Source organism: Rhinolophus sinicus, chromosome 8 (genome assembly GCF_057876585.1).
Source record: "Rhinolophus sinicus isolate RSI-liver-muscle chromosome 8, RSI-T2T, whole genome shotgun sequence".
NCBI classification, from domain to species: domain Eukaryota; kingdom Metazoa; phylum Chordata; class Mammalia; order Chiroptera; family Rhinolophidae; genus Rhinolophus; species Rhinolophus sinicus.
This window is the reverse complement of record NC_142508.1, coordinates 16,625,294-16,644,726: the sequence shown is the minus strand read 5'-3', so window position 1 is coordinate 16,644,726 and position 19,433 is coordinate 16,625,294. Positions and strand designations below refer to the sequence as shown.

Sequence of the window (19,433 nt, the reverse complement as noted above, 5' to 3'; positions counted from 1 at the left end):
CTCTTTGATACTGTGATGCTGTTTGTACCTTTAATCCCAAAAATGGTGAGTTCAGTGCCTCCAAGGCTTGAAGCTGGCCGGCCCGGAGCAACAGTGCTGTGTGTGAGCCGAGGACCTCGGCTTGCAAGTCCTGCAGTCCCCAGAGAGCAGCGCCTGTGGCAGCTGTGGGCTGTTAGGCCACCCTCCTGTGAGGTAAATAAATGGCCCTCTGCCACTGACGGGACCTGAAGGGAAGCTAAGTACTAGGATGGTGTCAGACCGTGCTGAAGCATTGCCTGTCCTGTAAGAAAAAGCAAATGAAGATGCATCTGTCTCACAGCTGTTCCCCCTTTGGAATCACAGGGCTTTTTGAAATGGAGGGGGTGGAGGGCATACTCAGAGACCTGAAAAGATTACTTCTTAGAACAAAGAAGATAAGGAGAGCTCTGAGTTGTAGCTCAGAATGAAGAGAGGTGAGACGTGAGTGCATAAACAGAGCTCATTTATGCCCGGGCTCATTTATGGATAAACAAAGCTCATTTGTGCCCGGGCTGCGGCGGGCTCCCTGGGCCCTGGCGCTGTGCTGGGAGCTAACTGCATGCAGCGCTTCTGAGCAGGATGCTTCCCGTGTCCTCCACGGGCCGCTGTGGGAAACACGCTTTCTCTGCAGACAGGGTTTCCCCACTTCAGTCAGCTAATGAATGGTTTTCACTCTGAGAACATGTTGGTAGATGTCATGCCAGGAAGATAGATAACTGTTCCAGTTTTGCTCTGTTTTTGCCTTTTAACTATGTGTATAAGCATGGAGCATAATTATCCAGGACCTTCTTCCTTTTCTTTCTCTAGCCTTCCTTTTCTTTGTCCAGTACCCTCCTACCCCCATCACTACTACCACCATGAGCTCTGTGCATTATTCCACCTTCACCCAGTAAGGTGAGCGGAACAGAGATTATGAGCCCTGCTTTGCAGAGGCAGCTCAGGTGGGACTTGCCCACGAGCACTCAGCTACTAAATGGTGAAACTGGAAACCAAAACCCCATCTCCATTACTTTCTTCCACCAGACAGGAGCGCCCTTCTCTCCCTTGCATTCCCTCTTGCCATCCCGTCCAACCTGGGAAGTAAAGAAGGTGTGAAACAAGTGAAAATCGTTGTCTTTCTTATTCACCTGATTAAACTCTTACTTGGTTTTACAGGATTCCTTTAAGGAATGGTCATAGCCATATTTTACTTACTTTAAAAGTCAGTATCCTATAAATCTTAGCAGAGGCAAATCAATAAATGGTGTCAAAACCCAAGATCTGAAGGTGTGGTCTCTAATATGGTAGCTACTAGCTGTGTGTGACTCTTTGAATTTAAATGCAAGTTAATTAAAATTAAATAAATTAAAATTTCAGTTAGTCACACTAGCCACATTTTAAGGGCTCAATAACCATGGCCTAAAGTACTGAATTTTTTTATTGAATTTTAACTTACTGGCATTTAAATTTAAATAGCCACGAGCAGCCAGTGGGTACTGTAGTGGATTATGTAGATGCACAACGCTTCCGTCATTGCAGGAAGTTCTGTGGGATAGCCCTGATCCAAAGTGCATAGCAAAAGTGCCGTGGGAGCCTGGCAAGTCGTGCCCCTTCTGGTAACACAAATACTTCATGAGCCTTGCCTCCCTGTGACCTTCTCAGCTCATGGACAGCATGGCTTTGCTGAAAAGAAAAAAAAAAATCACTGCCATGTGACTGCAGTAATCCACAGCCAGTAAACAGCTGGGCAGCAGGGCTGCAAGAAGCACTGGCCTATTTGTGTGCACTGCAGAGTCTGAGGCAGAAAAACCTGAGACAGGAGTCAGTGGTGACACCTAGACCCACTTCCTAGTCTCTTTATTCATGACCCAGGCCCCTTCGAGGGCTCACAAGTGCAAATTTCTCTCCCAGAATACAGGCATCTTCAAGCCAGGCTCTCTAATGGATTTACACTGACCCCAAAAAGGGCCAAATAGCCAGAGTCTGGTGGGTCACAAGGCTGCAAGAAGACATTCCTATTGAATAAATTCCAGACTTGACAGTGAAGCATGGCTGCTTCTAAGAAATGGGACCGTGGAGATGGGTGGTGGAGCTCTCGCTTCTAGAATACCCAAAGGCATGCACAGTTCTCTGCGCTTTCACAGCACTGAAGCTTGTCCTCCTTCCCTACTCCCTTCCTAATGACCTGACGTCCAAAACGATTTCCGGAATAGCTCTCGGAGGGAAGTGGCAGTTTTTCTGACTCCCCAGTCTCCTGCATCGAGGGAGATACGTTGATGTCACTAATTTTAGGGACAGCAGAGATTATTTGGTCCTACTCTCTTTTGTGCCTGGGGTACCATGAGCACACCGTAACTGCTTACTGCTACTGCAGTGAGTATCATTAAACACTCACACGGAATGGGAAGGGAGCTCATCTTCAGAGTGTTCGCTCTTAGCACTTCCCGGACGCATTCTTAGGATCTAAGCCTCCATTTGGAGGGAGGAGGTGGTCACCTCACGCTGAGCAGCGCCGCTTCAGAAAGCCTCTGCTACTCATGGAAGCATATTGTCCCTCAGGCGTGCCAGGGCAGATGAGCCTGAGAGTCCCTTGTCCACGTTTCCAGGCCTTTCTTGTCACTCATCAGGCTTAGCCCCCACAGTCGGAGGGGTTTCCAGTTGTCAGGGTTCTTTGGTGCATCTGTCTGTCTCCTGCCAAGATGCTGACCTGTAGATACCTTCAGAAGGAGCAGGACTGTCTCTTGAAAAATGTCATTGTGGGTTTAGATTCGTCTTTTTCCTTGTCCAGTCTGCAAGTCCAAAGGGGGTGTGTTATGTCCCGATACCATTATGAACTGGGTGGCCTCAGGCATTCATGATTTGTACACCAGGAATTGCTAATCAATGCTCTGCTATTTGAAGATTTAAAGACAGCAGGAGAAAAAAGAGGGCCTTTTCCAATGAAATGTTAGGCCACGGTACATTGGTCTTTATTCTTAGGACTCATCTGAGCATCGCCATGTCCGTCAGATATCGCTTTTTGATGTTTTCCATGTTAAAAGCTGAATGCCTCCAGAGTTGGCTCCTCAGGGCTCCAGAGGGAATTAATACATGTTGTCAAGCCACACGGGCCTACCTTCCTCTGCTCCTTGGTCTGACTATGTCAGGGAGTCTCAGCTTGGGGAAGCTTGATGAACCAGGGACATTCTGGGCAGAGGACTCTGACCAGGGCTTCGGGACAGAGATTCCCAAGAAGGTGCCTGCCATCTGGCAGGGGACACCACTGACCATGGTCTCCGCTCCATCCCCAGTGTCCTCAAGGCCAAGTTACATGTTTCGTTGTCTCATTCTCCTTCCCTTTAGGTCCCCAGATCTTTCTGAGTCTTTGTATTCGAAAGACAGATTCTGGTCTTAGATGATTCCAGCTCCTTGTAACCAAGACAGAATCTTGGTTCCTCACTGCAGGTAATATTCTGTAAAGGGATTTTATTTTTTATTATTTTTTTAGCATACCAAACCCAGAGCCGTGACTGGAGAAGTTTGATTGGAGTTGTTTCTGTTCAATATGTAGATTAAAAAGTGGGTTTTTTAAAATTGAGCGTGTAAAAGGAGGATTAATCACTGTTCGCACAAGAACCAGAATTTCATGACAGGAAAAATTCTTCAGAATGAAGTTTTCAAGGTTCTTGGGTAAAGGGGACTTTCCTCTTTTTATTTATGCTTCCATTAGGATTTTGAAGGAATGTCAGTGCACTGTTATTAACTCTAATGGCTTGCACATCACAGCCAGTATGGTTTGGGGCCCTCTGGCTCTCAGGTTACCTGTGTAAATACAGGGATTCACTTCCCAGATCTACCATTTGCTTAATAAAGAGCAAATGTGCAGAACCCAGCAGCAGCAGCAGCCTGGCAGAGCCGTAATCTGAACAGGATAAACATGCTTCCTTTTTGTGTGATGCTCTCTCCGTCCTCCTGCCAAGAGCCAGGGTATCAAATGAAGGGAAGCTGTGGTTGGAGTCAGGAAAGTGAATGTCTAAGAGGCACCTGCTTCATTCAACAGATCTGCTTCCCCGGGGCCTCCCACTGCACATCTGCTCCTCACAAAGCACCTTTTCTCCTCCTTTTGGTCAGACTGAGAGCAAAGGCCCAGCAAGGAGACATGTTGGTTTGGCTTTGTCAGCACAATTGCCTGTGACGTTGTAATTACAGCAAATCTTCATTATTAGAAAGTCCCCAGTTTAGAGATTTTCTGAGCTAAATGGGGCTTTCATAGTGAAATTGCTTAAAACATCTTTTCTGTTGTAAAGCTAGCAGTTGGATCTGAGAATCTTTGAAGGGGTCTATATATGGAAACTGAGACAGTGCTCTGAGCGAGACTACAAAGCCCCCTGCTATCAGATTGGCTCGGAAAGAGGCATCCAGCAATTCTGCTTTTGCGGGGCCCAGCCTCTCCTCACTGCTCATAGCGCTGTAATGTATAGCTATACTGTATTGTTCTCAAATGCTGATGAAGTTTCTCACCTGGGGGCAGTGGTGGGAGGGTTGCTGTTGAAATAAGGTGACGGGGTAGGCCAGCAAAGGAAAGAAACCTGTCATGTAAATAAGGGCAATGCCAGGAAAATATATTTCAGGTGAATGCAGAGCATGCAATTTCAGATTGAGTTTCCATCTAAATAAAGGCAACTCTTACCATCTTCAACGACTGAAGCACATTGATGATGCTCTGGAAAGGTTATAGAGCTGCGCTCTGGCCGTTTAAACTTCAGTGAATTAAAATCCAGTACAATGAAAGACTCAGTTCCTCAATCGCACCGGCCGCGTCTCAAGTGCTCTGTAGCCACCATATTGGCCGGCATACAGATGGAACATTATCCATTGTCACAGTGGGCAGCGCGGTTTCAGAGGTTGGTCTGAACCTCGAAACGTCTCGACTGCCTCAGTAAGCCTTGGCGTTTCTGTTTCAGCCTTGTTGGAAGGAGAAAAGGAAGTTTACTTGAACGCTTTTGGCACAACCCCTTCCAGCCATGTTACTTAAACGGTGATCTTTATTTTTGTACCTTTCCATTTTTTTCCTCTGGGAGTCTCACGTCCTTCCTCCCCTCTCCTCCCCCCCTTGCAAAATAATAACAATAATTATTATGATTATAATTATAATAATGGATTATAACCATGAGAAAGGACCTGGATTTTAGGAATGTCTACTTTTCAGCTGCCCTGCTCCCTGACCTTCCCTTCCTTAAGCCTTCATGACTCTACTGTTTGACTGGAAGGCGCTTTTCTCCATAAACACTGCTTCTGACTAACAAGAAGGCACGTAAATACTCAGGGCCAAGAGTGTGAGTGTGAATTGTTCATTTTCGCAGAACGTGGAGTGTGCACAACACTCCCAGGGGGGCACCCTGAGCTGGTGGCCCCCCTTCCGTTCTCAGCAACTCTGGGGACCGAGGCAGGACCTTTCATCTTGCTTCCCCCATTTGTCTGCCTCTAGTAGCTGCTACACGGTTGCTTTGACTCCTGAGAGAGAACCTGTATGAAATAACAATACCACCTCAAACTTAGACAGTGTCTTCTTTCTTAACTTAAGTCATGTAAATTTAATGTTACTTATCCTCATAGCAACCCTATGAGACAGAAGTGGCCTGTCAATTTTATAAATATAAATATAGTCAACTCTTAGTTGCCACGTACGGATTTATCTGTCATGCAGATTACTCGTGACACATTTTAAATCCTTATACAGTTTCTCTAAGCAAGCCAGCCTAAGCCTGGGCCATCTCTTCCACCCCCACTCAGCTGCTGAATACTTAAGGAATACAAATTAGTGTTCATATTAGCTTAAGGAAGACATAATTAGGAAAATCAGTCTGCTCCAAGTAAAGCACATCATAAATTCCAGTTTAGAGGCGATATGGGGGATATGAACTACCCTCCCTTCAGCTCAACTAAGAGCTGACTGTAAGATCTACTTTTATAAACCTGCATGTGTTAGCAGTCAGTGTGCAGGCGATTTGCTGAAGGCATGTTTGTAAAACCCTTCCCGGGCTCATGTCAGAGACAGTTTGTGCCCCCGCAGCAGTGTGTGCCCCTCCACAGCGCGTCTGGTGGCCCATCTTGCCCAGTGCTTTTTCAAAGTTCTGTGTTAGTGTCGGGCCTCTGTATGGCAGGCAGACTGTGCCCAGTGCAGGCGGGTGCTGACTGAGAAGGTGCAGGGGGGTCATCTTCGGAGAAAGAAGGAAGCAGCTGGAGGGGAGAGGAACTGAGCGGCTGTCCTTCCAGGCGCTGCTTCCTGCGGTGGTGGAATTCCTCGCCTGTAGACCTCATCACCCGTCACCAGGTGGTTTTAGTAAACACTAATGATTTTGTATAGGTTATTATTTCCCTAAGAGTTACAAGATGCTGACTTCTCTAATGTCATCATTCCTTCTGCCTTTCTTAGCTGGCATTCTTTTATAAAGAACTTGTCCTCGTTGACAATTTACTTATGCTAAATACAGTCCAAATAGGAAAGGCAGGATAAATACTTGACCAAAATGAAGTTTTTTGAGAGAGATTTCTTTCCATGTGACAGTCAAACCCTACAACTGTCCGTTTATTTCCACTTTCTAATCAGCTGTTTTCGGGAGTGTCACTGCCTACAACAAATCTAACGCTGCTCTTTATGTGCTCTCAGAAAGTTGGTTCGTTTTCTAAATGGTGCTACAGATTGTGCTAAGAGTGGAAAAATCAGTGCATCTTTGGGAGCTTCTTTGCTTCAGTCTAACCCTGTTCAGATAGAAGAGGCAAGGGCTGGATGGCGGGCACACCAGGGTGAGGCATTCCTTGTCCTAGGCTCTCCTTTTGTGCCTATTTGAGATTTCCTACAATAACTAATTTGAAAGTGTTAACACGTTGCGTACGGATCACGAGAATCTTCACGAGGGATTTAAACCCCGCCGTACGCAACGTGTTAATAGTAACAGAAACAGAAATCTCCGTTCCTAACGCTGGGCTCTTCCCAATTGAGCCTCCTATTCACATCTACCCCTGACTATTGTCAACTCAGACAGCTTGGTGACTTACTCCCGAGGTCGCCATCAGCACCTCACACGTTGCCCATATGCTGTCCACTGGTGCATAGACATTGGAGGCCGTGAGTGTTGGTCCCACCCTTCTTCCCATGATTTCTTCTGGAAATGTACTAGTCTCCTCTTGCCCAGCTCGCTACACTCGGACCAGATGTCCTTCCGAGGACAAACATGTCCCACAAGCTTTAGTTGGACACTTTCCTCTCCTGCCATTTCAGGTTAAAGCCCTCTCAGTCAGATGAGCAGGCCTTGGAGTTGGCTGGCTCAACCCCCCACTGGGGGCTCGGTCTGCAGGATAATAAACCACAGTGGTTCTGAGCACTGAAGCACACAACCCCCGATTTCATTCATGGTTCCGGGCATTCCAGTAACTCTAGGAGGAAATCGTAAAATTATATCTCCAAACTATGTTTTGAAATATATTTCACTAGTAAAGTGAAAATGGATTCATTTTTAACATCTGGCTTACGGGGGCGAGAGGAGTTCCCAGAGGTCTGCAAAATCAGGCCCAGGACACAGTGACACTGCCCTACCCGGCAGGGTCAGTGCTATGAAAGTTATTCCAGAAAGGAGTTGTTCCAGATGAGGCTTGCGCTTGTCTAGCACGTGCAGAGAAAACCTTGGATGCGCTGAAGTGCCTGTTACACGAAGGCTGCTACTGGCTTCGTGAAAATACTCAGTCCTTGCCGGATGTGGTACGGATTTTAATCCATAAATCCCTTAAATGCCCCAAAAGCCATGGACATAGAAAGCATGGAAAAAGAAGCGTAAATGCCCTGGAAGCAGCTAATAGAACAGAAACAGAACCACTGGGAAAGAAATGCTTTTCCTCTGTTTCCTCCTTGTGTTACTATCATGAGGGTTACCTGGCTCTCCTTTTCATCTGATGCTGACGTTCTTTTCATGACCTTCCTTCTTGTCCTGTATCTGACCCTTCCATCTGGTCCTGTTTGTTATTCTCAGCCTCGGTCTGCCGCCTGCCTACTGGACTAGCTTCTGTCCATGATCTCCTTGCATGTTCTCCCATTTCTACACCAGTACAGAGCGTGCCTGCTTTTTCATGTAATGGTTGTTTTCCTTAGACATCAGTCCCTGATGTCAGTTTCCTTCCAGGCCTGCAAATGACATTTTTTGAAGGACTTCCCTTCTGCCTGTCACCAGAAATACCTGTTGATATTCTTGATGGTTTCTTTAAAAACTGCACAAGTTGCTTAGGTAATAACAATACATGGTTTCATCTCTTATTTATTTATTCCTACCCTTTCCAGTCACAATCTTCTGGTTCCCCGTTTAAGCCAATATTTTCCTGATACATATAGTTAGCTTTCACGCCCATAAACTACAGAAGGCATTACATTGTAAATTTTTCCTTTGGGTTTTAAGAATTATTTCTCTTCTACCCACGGTTGTGTTTATTTGATAATTTATTTGTTTAGCTCTCTACTTTTCTCTTACACCCATCAATATTTTTCTCCCAACTAAAGATATTTCCATGACCAACTTGGAAGGCCTTTGGGCTGAAAGATTCAGTTACAGCAAACAACAATTCCCAAAGGTTTCCCAGATTGTGAGGGCAAATGAAAGGCCCATTCTTCCTCAGGCCGTCTGTCCTGCTCTATCTTGTCGTGGGGTGGGTGGGGGTAGGGCAGTCTGCGGTTCTGGCTGACCCTGACCAGGCCTGCAACTCTGATCTTGAGCCTATGTCATTAGTTTTTGGAGGGGGTTAGAAATTGATCAGAGTGATGACATCATATCACACTGTTCCTGATCATATATTTAATACCCCTAATATTGATTAATAGTTCAGTCTGGAGTATTTATTTACCAGTGCACAGAATTGGCAGCTATTTCATATGTCACGGTGCAGAGCCAGTGCCAGTTCTGACCATCACTGCATTTCAGAAAGGAAGCTGCCCATCAATCCATCTGCCCTGATTTCATGGCTTTTATCTCTAATCTTTACTTTACATCTTTGGAGGCCTTTGGCGAATGATGTGCTTCCTGGCAGGAGCAACTCGCTGCTGAAAGGGGATCTCTGCTGTCTCTGCTTTCTGTTTTCTGAGAACGTTAGTCCAACATCTGTGACCCCAACCAGACTTCGTCAAACCTCTTATTCAGAGTCATCTTTGAAAAGTAGCTACCATTTATTGGATACCAACTGCGTGCCAAGGGCCGTGCCAGGCTTTCCGTAGGTCAGCACATCTAGGCCTCTGCAGCCTGTGAAATGAGTGATCGCAGTTTCACATACGAGGAAAGCGAGGCTCACAAGCCATTGAATGGCACAGCCATGATTCACATGCAGGTCTTTCCAATTGGGAAACCAAGTACGACAGCCTGTTTCACCATCATGTAAAACGCCCCAGAACTGCCATACAGCATTTGGCCGCACTTCCTCAAGAACGTGGTTGTGGAGAAGCCCTGCTTCTTTCGGGAGCAGAGTACAAGCTTCAGATACTTTAGTCTGTGGAGGCCAAAGCTAATGGGAATGGAATCAAGGTTCTGAAAGTCAGGAAGAACCTGCTCAGTTGTCATATTCAGTTATTACGCATCTACGCCAACAATCTGAGCAGATTTATACAGAGGAAAACAGTAACTACTTGGAAACAGGTTCACACAGAGCTGATGCCAAATGAACAATAGAGGCAGTGAAGTCACAGGAGGGAGAGAGCCTCGTGGGCTGTTCTGTCGGGGATAACCCCATGAATGATGTGGAAATTGTTAAAAGAACAAGACTTACGTTGGCAGGGGATCATTCTAGGCCAAGGGCTCTGTCTGAGCAAATACATGTCGTGATGAGGGCACAACTATGGTTGTAATGAAGGGATAATATAGAGTGTTCGTGGGAAAGGCTGATGTAATTTCTCAACTATTAACTATTTGGACTTTACTTTTCCCTTAGTAGAGAACCACCAAAAGTGTGTGTGTGTGTTTGTCTGTGTGTCTGTGTTTTGATGGGATGGGGTGGCCATTGCCAAATTATATTTCAAGAAGAAGACTTAGCTAGCTGTGATATATAGACTTATTCATCAAATCTCAGAATACTAAAAGAAGTTAGTCTTGGGAAAAATAAATTCCATTTATTACACGTATGTGTGCACGTGCATGCGCTCCATTGCACAGTAGGTAAGTGATAAAACTCGCTACCTGAGGAGAGGTCAGGAATGATAAAATCACAACATGTGCCAGGTTGCGACCCAGCCTTTGAAGTTCCTCTCCTTGGTGCCTCTCCCGGTGCCGCCATCAGAGACACATCACCATGAAACCTCACGGCCTCCTGATCCACATAAAAAAGGCCAAGCCCTTAATGTGAGCAAATGGCCTGAATTTTCAGAGCATGTCCCCATATCCATCACCTCGTGTGGAAATTAGAAGATCCCTCTGGCTACTGTGTGGAGAACAGACTGCAGTGGAGCAAGGGCTGAAGCTTGGCTTCACAAAGGAAACTAAAGCGTGGTCCAGACAAGAGGTGTAGGCATTTGTCTAGGGTGGCAGCAGTCGATGTGGTTGAGGTCTGTTTGCATTTGCAGGAAGCGTAGCCAGGAGTTGCTGATGTATTGCATGTGAAGTCAAAGAGGACTCGACTTCAGAGTTTGGGACCTGAGCAGCTGGAAGGATGTACTTGCCACTTGTTGAGGTGGGAGAAGAGTGGGAGGACTGTGTCTGACTCCAGAATGATACCCAAGTCGTAGAAAAATAGAGCAGGGTCAGGTCTCACTGGCTCTTACAGGGAAATGTGGTCCTGGAGCCAGCAGGTCCTCCAGGGATTCTGGTCTGACTGCTGTTTGACAAGGAAATCCTTGTGCTGGGACCTGGAGTTCCTGAGTCCCCTTTGGCTTCATTTCCCATTTTGGCCAGTTCTGTGAACCTTACAAGAAGCCTGAGAGGAGAAGCAGCAGGGAGCCCGAGAGGATAGCACTCACCCTTCCGGGTCCCTGCTGGCCACGGTGGTCCATGGGTAGGACGTTGTGTTGCGTGGAAAGACTCTCGAGAGAAAGAACCGCTCAGTCTCTCTTGGTCCCTGTTTTGTTTTTTTGTTTTAAATAAACTTTGTACCCGTTTACTTTTGAGTTTAAAGAAAAAGGAAGGGGATTGGATTTACTAAACTGAATGAACTCTAAGGTTTCTTACAGCTTAGAAGATTCGGGTACTAGAGATTGGGAGACATAAGTATGTGCCTGTACAATACGTCTATGGTTCTGCCAAAGGAGCTTGCCTGTCATTTGTGAAAGGGAAGAATACATGCCCTGCCTGCTTCTCCAGGGTCCTAGCAGAAATCAAATGACATGCAGTGGGTGTAAGAGGGCTTTGAAAAGTGCTCTACACATGCCAAGAGAGTCTTATTACTAGGATTGTACACGGTCTCTGAAAAACAAAAAGGAGAACATCAAGCCCTTAAAGCAGAATTTGAAGGGCTTCCTGTTACTTAATCAATTGAAATGACCCAGAATACAAGCTTAGATTAACATACGCCTTCAAGATTAGGGCTAATCAGGGGCAGGCTGAGCAGATGTGGGGGACAGTCCCAGCCTGATTACTGTACCTCAGCATTTAATCATCTCCTCCTCCAAGGGCAGCCGGCCGACTTAGTGCATGCTGGGTTTCCAAGCTTCCAGGCCCCTCCCCCCTTTCCTCGCCATGGACATAAAGGCTGTTAGGTCAGAGACACTGAGATGATTTACTCTAATCCATGTCAAAATGGCTGTGGGGGGGGAGAGTGTGTGTGGGTGTGGGTGTAGAGAGAGACACAGGTTCTAAAATCCCCACAATGAGATGGTAATGCATTTATTTAAGGTAGAGATAGAATGAAACTGCCTGTGGGAAATAGTGGGTTGGGATTTCAAGGCATTTGAGGTTATGAAATGATCCCTGTATGTGGAATTTCTCCCTCTGAAAAGCTTTGCAGGTATGTTGTGACTGTGACCCGTTATTTATTCTCGAGACAGCACTGTGTGGGAGTCATTTTATCACCCAGTTGTAGAGGCCAAATTTACTCCTTCCCTGCGTGTGAGGTGAAGTACAGAAGATGAAATCTTTTAAAATGGTTTTTTTTGGATGGGTCCTGAATGCAGTCATTTTGATATTGCTGTTCTCTGGACCGGGCACTGCCACTCATCCTTAGACTCATCCAGTTCCATCACTCAGTCCTAGGACAGACAACTGAAATCGCAGAAGGCAGATTTCACCCAAGAGTGTTGAAAACATTTATTGAGCTCCTGCTGATTGCTAGGGACTCAAAGATGGAGTCTCTGTCCCTCCCTTAAGGAATTCACAGTCTCCCTGGAGACGGGATGCGCAAACAGCGATAATGAATAGGACGGCTGCCTCCATGGAGGCCAGCGCAAAGTGCTGTGGGAGCCCCCGAGAAGAGCAGCCCAGGTGGAGGAGGAGCTGACTGTTGGCGGAAGAATAGGAGCCCACTCAAGGAACAAGCCCAGGGAGGTCATTCCAGGCAGAAGTAACGGTGTATGCACGTCGTGGGGTGGGGGGGTGTTGAGAACCTCAGTCGTGTAGTTCACCTGGCTGAGTACAAAGTGGGTGGTGATTCATGGATCACCAGGCTGACCGAACAGCAGGGGCTGACATGAAGGGCTTAAGTACCTGCAAAGGGACTTGGACTTTGGAAAGTCCCATGGGCCATTGGAAAGCACTGAAAAGTTGTAAAAGAGAGCAACAAGGTTAGTTTGTGTTCTAAAGATCACCTGCTTATAGCAGTATCAGACAATATGTAGTTTTGCGTTTGAATTTGCTCCATTTTAATTTAAGGCAAATCTTCCGTGATACTACAAACTATTTTAATAGTGTTGCACGTGGGCCCACATCATAGGGAACTCAAATACTTCATGAACCAGGGTGAGAGAGATTTAACCGGACGCTTCTTTAAGTTTCTCTCCCCCCCAGGCCTACGCCAGGACAGTGGCTCGCATTTAGGGAGAATGTCTCTGCTCACACACAGTAGTTACTGTTTGTGTAAAGTGTGGGACTTGTTCCCTAAGTTTGGAGCTTTTGGGACTGAATCAAGCTCAGAAGCAAGAGCAATGAAATGGGACTGATCTTTGCTTTTGCCATTTGCTGCTGTGGGTTCTTTGGAGGATTACACAGGTATCCTGGCTTTGCTACCATGCTTTTTGGGTCACTTCATTAACTTTGCCTGTTTTGACCAGAAGAAGGGATGAAAGCGGTGCTACACTGGGTGATTGAAGGGCGCGTATGGTCCTCACGTACGCCCAGGCTCTTGCCTACAGCCTGCAGTCAGGGGAGCAGGGCCCAGCCGCACGTGGGTTGAGGCCCCAGTAGTCTCCCCTGGCCTATTGCCCCGGCGGCTGCACTGATGCCAACTTATGGCACCTGTTGTCCTTGTCAGTACTGTGGGGACTAGAGCATGAACCAGAGTCAGCCCTGGCCTTGACGGAGCCTCAGTCAAGTGGGAAGGCCTGTCTGCCTGCATGGACGGGGCCGGGCCAGATGATGCACTGCGTCCTTGCTTACTGAGCCTCACAGAAGGCCACTCTCCTCACTGACTGGGGCTGGGACGGGGGCAGGCTTCCAAGAGGAGGGACCACTGGACCAGGATTTAAAGGGGAAGGATGGGGCGCCAGGGGACTCCGGGTGGTGCACCACTTGAGCCAAGGCCCAGAGAAAGGAGTATGACCAGCTGTTGGGAAACTGAGAATAGACTGGGGTGGTGCCCAGAGCACAGGGTACCTGTCGGGGAGTGAGGGAAATGGGACTGTGCAGACAGCCCGAGGCAGATCAGGAACGGTCCTGAATACCATGCCAAGCACTGGGACTTCTCATAGACCTCGAGAACCTCTGTAACAGCGTGGGATTTGGAAAGTTGGAGATTAGGGACGTGACATGTTCTAGAAAGATAACTTGGGTGGCAGGAGGGGTGAACTGAAAGACGAATTGATGAGAGACATGTCAGAGCCATTTGCAAAGGTCTATATGAGAGAAATTGAACCGCAGGCCTCCGAAGCCACAGCCTGGCCCCTTGGCCTGCTTTGCCCCCAGCCTCATGCGAGTGGGCTGGCCTCCCCTCCTCTTCTTTTTAGGCCCCAGCGTCTCAAGTGTGAGGCATGGTGGGCCGTGCCTTCTACTCCTGTTAACATGCACAGGATGGGCCGGGATGTCTAAAAATGACTCATCAAAGCAGAACACTAAGCCCCTCCTGTTGCATCACAAATATTTATTCCTAAACTGGCAACACTTACCTCTAGAAAACAATTAGATACAATTTCACATTGTAAAATAACCTTTTATTTTATGTTTGATTTTTTTGCATTAGAAAATATTCTGGTAAAACATCCCTTTTAAAAATAAAGTTTTAGTTTCATAAAAGTGATATATCCTAAATATCAAAAATAAGACTACAGTAGGTCTTATTTTCACTTTCCCCGAAAATAAGACCTACCCCGAACATAAGCCCTAGTTGAGATCGTCAGCCAGAGGGACGCATTTAGTACATTATGACGATGTTCCAGAAGAAGATGACATGAGTGCATTGGAATAAATGTAGATTGTTATACATGAAAAAGTAATACATCCCCTGAAAATATGCCCTAATGCATCTTGTGGAGCAAACATGAATATAAGACCCGGTTTATTTTCGGGGAAACACGGTAGGCAGCCATTTAAAAAAAAATACGGTACCCCAGGGCCAACACTTCATGCTCTTTTTTCTGGTATGTAGCTTCACTGCTCGAAATAATAATCGTATATGATCACTTCTTAAGTTGAGACGTTATTCCAATTGTTTGATAACTCAGTTTTTATGTTTATATTATTATAATCACATAAAAAATGTTCACTGCCAAGACAAGTATATTATAATTTTTATGGTTAATACTTGCTTTTTTCCTTCTACTTTTTAAGCAGCAATCGCCAGTTCTACCCAATTCTGGAAAATCCCTCTCGGTCCTCTCTCCCATGGTTCGGCCCCCTCTGTCCTCGCAGCTTTGCTGCACCGCCCTCGTCCTGGGCACCTCATCCTGCCCCCGAGCTCTCGGCAGTGGTTTCTGGCTCCTACATCCCAGGCCACTTCTTTCTGAGTTTTCGCTCACTTCTGTGGAGCATCAGCACATCCTTCAGAGCGTCCTGAGGTGTGCCTGGGGGGCCGATTTGTAGCGCCCTGACAAGTCTGCAGGTGTCTTGATTCTGCCCCCCACTTAATTGATATGGGTCTCATTCTTCATGGGCCGGCTGTAGGATTCTGGGCTGAAAGCGTGTTCTCTCGGACATTTGAAGGCATTCTCCATCATCTTCTAGCCTCCAGGCTCGCCTTCGAGACATCCAACAACATTATGACTCCCAGATTTTCGATAGGACTTTTTTTCTTCCTGCATATGTTAGACGCTTCTCATACTCCTTTTAAATAAGAGCACCTCATTTTTATGATCTCTTACCTCTGAAGGGGCATTTGTTTTTATTTTCAACTGCTCCCCACATTGTCTCTGCTTCTGTGTTCCTAAAGAGTAAGACCCCGAAAGCCCATTGGCAGGGTGCGCAGGGCAGAGCGAGGTGACCTCGGGCCCCGGGGTAAGCAGTAGGCAGCAGGCCAGAGTTTTCACCGTCTCTTCTCCCCCACCTGCCGAATGTCCCTCTCACTTTCCTTGGGTCTCTCCTGGTCCCTTTTTCAATAAGGTAGATGAACTTCAGATGTCCTCTCAACAGAGGTCTGTGTGTTGGGGTTGCTGGGACCCTACTGGTCCAATCAATTGAATACAAACTTGCGGCCAATTCCTGTTCTCGCCTCATCCACTGTTTCTGCGTAGCGAGGTCTCCACATCCTGAGCCCTCCACGGACAGGTGCAGCTTCCACCTCTCTAATCAGTTAGAGCCACTTTACATTTGCTTTGTGTCTTCCAAAAATATGTTGACATCTGGCATTGATAGACAACCTTTTTCCCCCTTCACCATAATTTTTGTTTTAGGAAGAATAGGAGATTGATATGTGCATTGGTTCTGCCTTACTTAATCGGAAATCCTTTTTTTAAATACATCATATAAAATTATGAACTTTTCCCTTCTTAGGAAGGACTGCCCTTTTCTTTGATTTCTTTGTGGTAAACCATCGTTTTTACTGTGAAATAATAGTGAGGTAGTTGGGGGTCATTTTTTGTTTTCAGTTGACCCCAAAATGTATTTAAAATTTTTACTGGTTTGTGAAATCTAAAATCAGAAAACTAATGACCTAGGCATTTTTTTTTAAATAAGCTGACGCTGAGGGGAAGGACACTAGCCAGAAGACAGGATAGGATTCAGGGAGACATTTTTTCAAGCTGAGGGAACTTGAACATAAACAGAAAGAGGGTTGAAGAAGTCAGTGTAGGGGGCCGGCCCGGTGGCTCAGGTGGTTAGAGCTCCGTGCTCCTAACGCCGAAGGCTGCCGGTTCGATTCCCACATGGGCCAGTGGGCTCTCAACCACAAGGTTGCCGGTTCATCTACCGCAAGGGATGGTGGGCTGTGTCCCCTGCAACTAACAACGGCAACTGGACTTGGAGCTGAGCTGCGCCCTCCGCACAACTGAGATTGAAAGGACAACAACTTGACTTGGAAAAAGACCTGGAAATACACACTGTTCTCCGATAAAGTCCTGTTCCCCTTCCCCAATAAAAAAAAGAAAAGAAAAGAAAAGAAAAAGAAAGTCAGTGTAGCAGAATATCAAAGAAAAATAATGGTGGCCTTTCCTGCAGAGGAAGAAGGTAGTCAGAGCGATGGGCTTCAGGGGAGAGGGGTTATTCATACCCCATGAGCTATGCTTCCTAAAGTTGGTGGCAGGCAGGTCCTCTCTTGGCAAGTTAGGGAGGCCCTGCTCTGAGGCACGTTTCCACAATGTCTCCTAATTCTTCTTTCCTGATACTCTGTTCTTAAGAATCAAAATGGGGTGAAAGAAGGGATGTATTTGTGCCTGGATAGTAGGGATGCGATTACCTGAGGCGGCAGTGATCCCCGAGCTGGCTGCCCTGTCCAGCCAGCATCAGGGCAGCTCAACCCGGTCCCCGTCATCGGTCTCCCCTTTGTCTCCCTAGGATTGGTCCAGATACCCGTGAGCATGTACCAGACGGTGGTGACCAGCCTCGCCCAGGGCAACGGGCCGGTGCAGGTGGCCATGGCCCCTGTGACCACCAGGATATCAGACAGCACAGTCACTATGGACGGCCAAGCTGTGGAAGTGGTGACGTTGGAACAGTGACACGCAGCCATATCATGGCATCGTTTTCTAGTCTACTTCAGCATTTTTTACGCATTTGCAGAGGTGCAATCAAATGGAATTAAGTCTCTCGACTTTGGAAGAAAAGTATTGTTACCCCTTTTTTAAAAAAGGAAGAAAGGCAGCGGATTTTGGAACTGCATTTTTTAAAGCACCACTCTTGATTTTCTGGGATTGGTGGAGTAAGATACTGCATTGTCAGTTTCACTGTCCCAAAAAGCCAAATTGTGGCAGGACTTCTTTCTGCGAAAACATGTATGTATACTTATGTGTGTGTATGTGTGAGTGTGAATATATGTATATGTGTACATATGGATATACACATTTACATATATATATAAAGTATATATGTATATATATATATGAAACCCGCATGGAATTATCTGTATGAAATCAAGGTGCGCTGTGGAAAAAATAATTCACCCAGTTTAGTGGGTGTAGGGTACGTGGCCAGACACAGTCACCCGATTTTTGTTCATACCAGGGTCATGCGTTGAGCTACTGACAAACTCAGGTGGAGGTGACCATGGCCTTCACCAAAGCTGCCTCCCAGTGGCCACCCAGAACTCTCCCTGCTGGACTCACCTGAGGAAGGAGGTTCCAGAGCAGGGTCCAGAAATTGTGCTTGCAAGGTCCAGGGGCGTCGTGGTCTGGCAGCTGAGATTCTCCCCGGGCTGGCCCAGGTGCTGACCTTGCCACAGGCAGGTGAATGTCCTTGAAGCTCCCAGGCAGGGACAAGAGGGGTTTCCTCAGCCTCCCATCTCCTCCCCTTCCCAGGAAACCTTGATCTCATGACTATTAAATTGTTGCTTTGGCTTGAAGGTCAGTCCTGAATTGGTCATGTATATGAACTGAAGGTGACAGAAGTATTAAGGGTTTGAGGAGTGCGTGCGTGTTACGTGTGCTTGTGGAGTGGGGGAGAGAATGAGAGGGGGGAAGTGGGAGGGGTGGGAAGGGGAAAGGACGGAGGGAGAAAAACAACCTTCAAAGACCAGAGTACACCAGTGGGAGCAATTTTCTCCTTTCCTGTAACTTTCTGAAGCTTAACAGAGAGGAGACTGGAGCTGACTGGGGCAGCTGGCTTAGGAAGTTCGGCCATCACAATGGGGACATTGGAAGAGAAAAGATCTGATGGTGTTTCAGTGTACTCCTGGATAGGGCCCTTTCAGAAGGGACCCTGCCATTTTCCCAGGTGCATCCTGGTGGGCCCAGGCCCCGCCCAGGTTCCTCCTCACGCGTGTTGATTGGTCAGGGCGTTCTTTGCAACTTAAATTCTGTGATTTCTCAGCCGCAAGCCTTGAGTCTCCAGTGGCTAAATTCACCTGACTTTTCGACAGGCCAAATCTCGCTCCTTGAGTACAGGGACAACTCTTCCCCCCTCCTCTCGGCCCCCCATGTGTGATAGTGTATTTAATGTGTTTTTTTTTTTTTTATGCGACATTAAAAGATTATTCACGTCTTGCTCAGCCTTTGAGAAAAGTTTCTGATTCTTGTATTTGCTTGTTTTATATAAAACTATCTAATGTTCTTTGTATGTTTTTTCTGTACGTAATGGGGGGAGGGAAGGGAAATTTACATATAAACAGTCCTAGTTCTACAATTTGTTATTTTTTTAATTATTATTTTTTATCGTCATTGTGAAGCTGTCCAGGGGCTTTAAAGTCCGTGTTCCTTTGTGGTGAAATAACCTCCTAATAGTTTGAGAAGTTGCTGAGACGAAGAAGAAAAGCAAAACCCAAGTAGCAGAGCATGGATTCTGTGTTGTTTTCCATTCTGTCTATTACTGCCTCATTCAATAAATAGTTAAAAATGTGGCAACAGGAAGTGGAACTGTTCGTCTCTATAGGAGCACTTGGCCTCTAGGAGCTCTTGGGGTGGCTTGTTCAGCTTTGTAAAAGGTGCTTGTACTCAAGCTCTGTGGTCTTTGGGCTGTGCCCCTTGGCATTGTGGGGCCCTGTAAGGACAGTGCTAGAACAGGGGGTGTCTCCTGCCCATCCCTCATCACCAGAGAAGCTCCATGCAATCGGTTTTATAAAACGCTGACCTGGGAGTGGGGATAGAGTTTGAAGAATCCTAAAGAGAGTTTGAAAACGTCTATCCTGGAATCCCTTTTGTCGTGGCTCATTGTTCCCCATTGAATTCGGGGTGGTGACGGTGCCTTGCAGCTGGGCTCTCCCCACGC

At 46.7% G+C, this 19,433-nt stretch overlaps 1 protein-coding gene across 3 annotated transcripts in view; it reads left to right on the top strand.

Moving 5' to 3' along the window:
* Positions 1–19,071, top strand: part of NRF1 (nuclear respiratory factor 1) — a 117,015-nt gene extending 97,944 nt beyond the window's left edge. For all 3 annotated transcript variants that reach the window (XM_019751370.3, XM_019751361.3, XM_019751352.3), the window contains one exon: positions 17,070–19,071. In XM_019751370.3, coding sequence (XP_019606929.1) covers positions 17,070–17,233 — 164 coding nt within the window. In that variant the 3' untranslated portion in view covers positions 17,234–19,071. The remainder of the gene's footprint in view (positions 1–17,069) is intronic.
* The last annotated feature ends 362 nt before the right edge of the window (positions 19,072–19,433 follow it).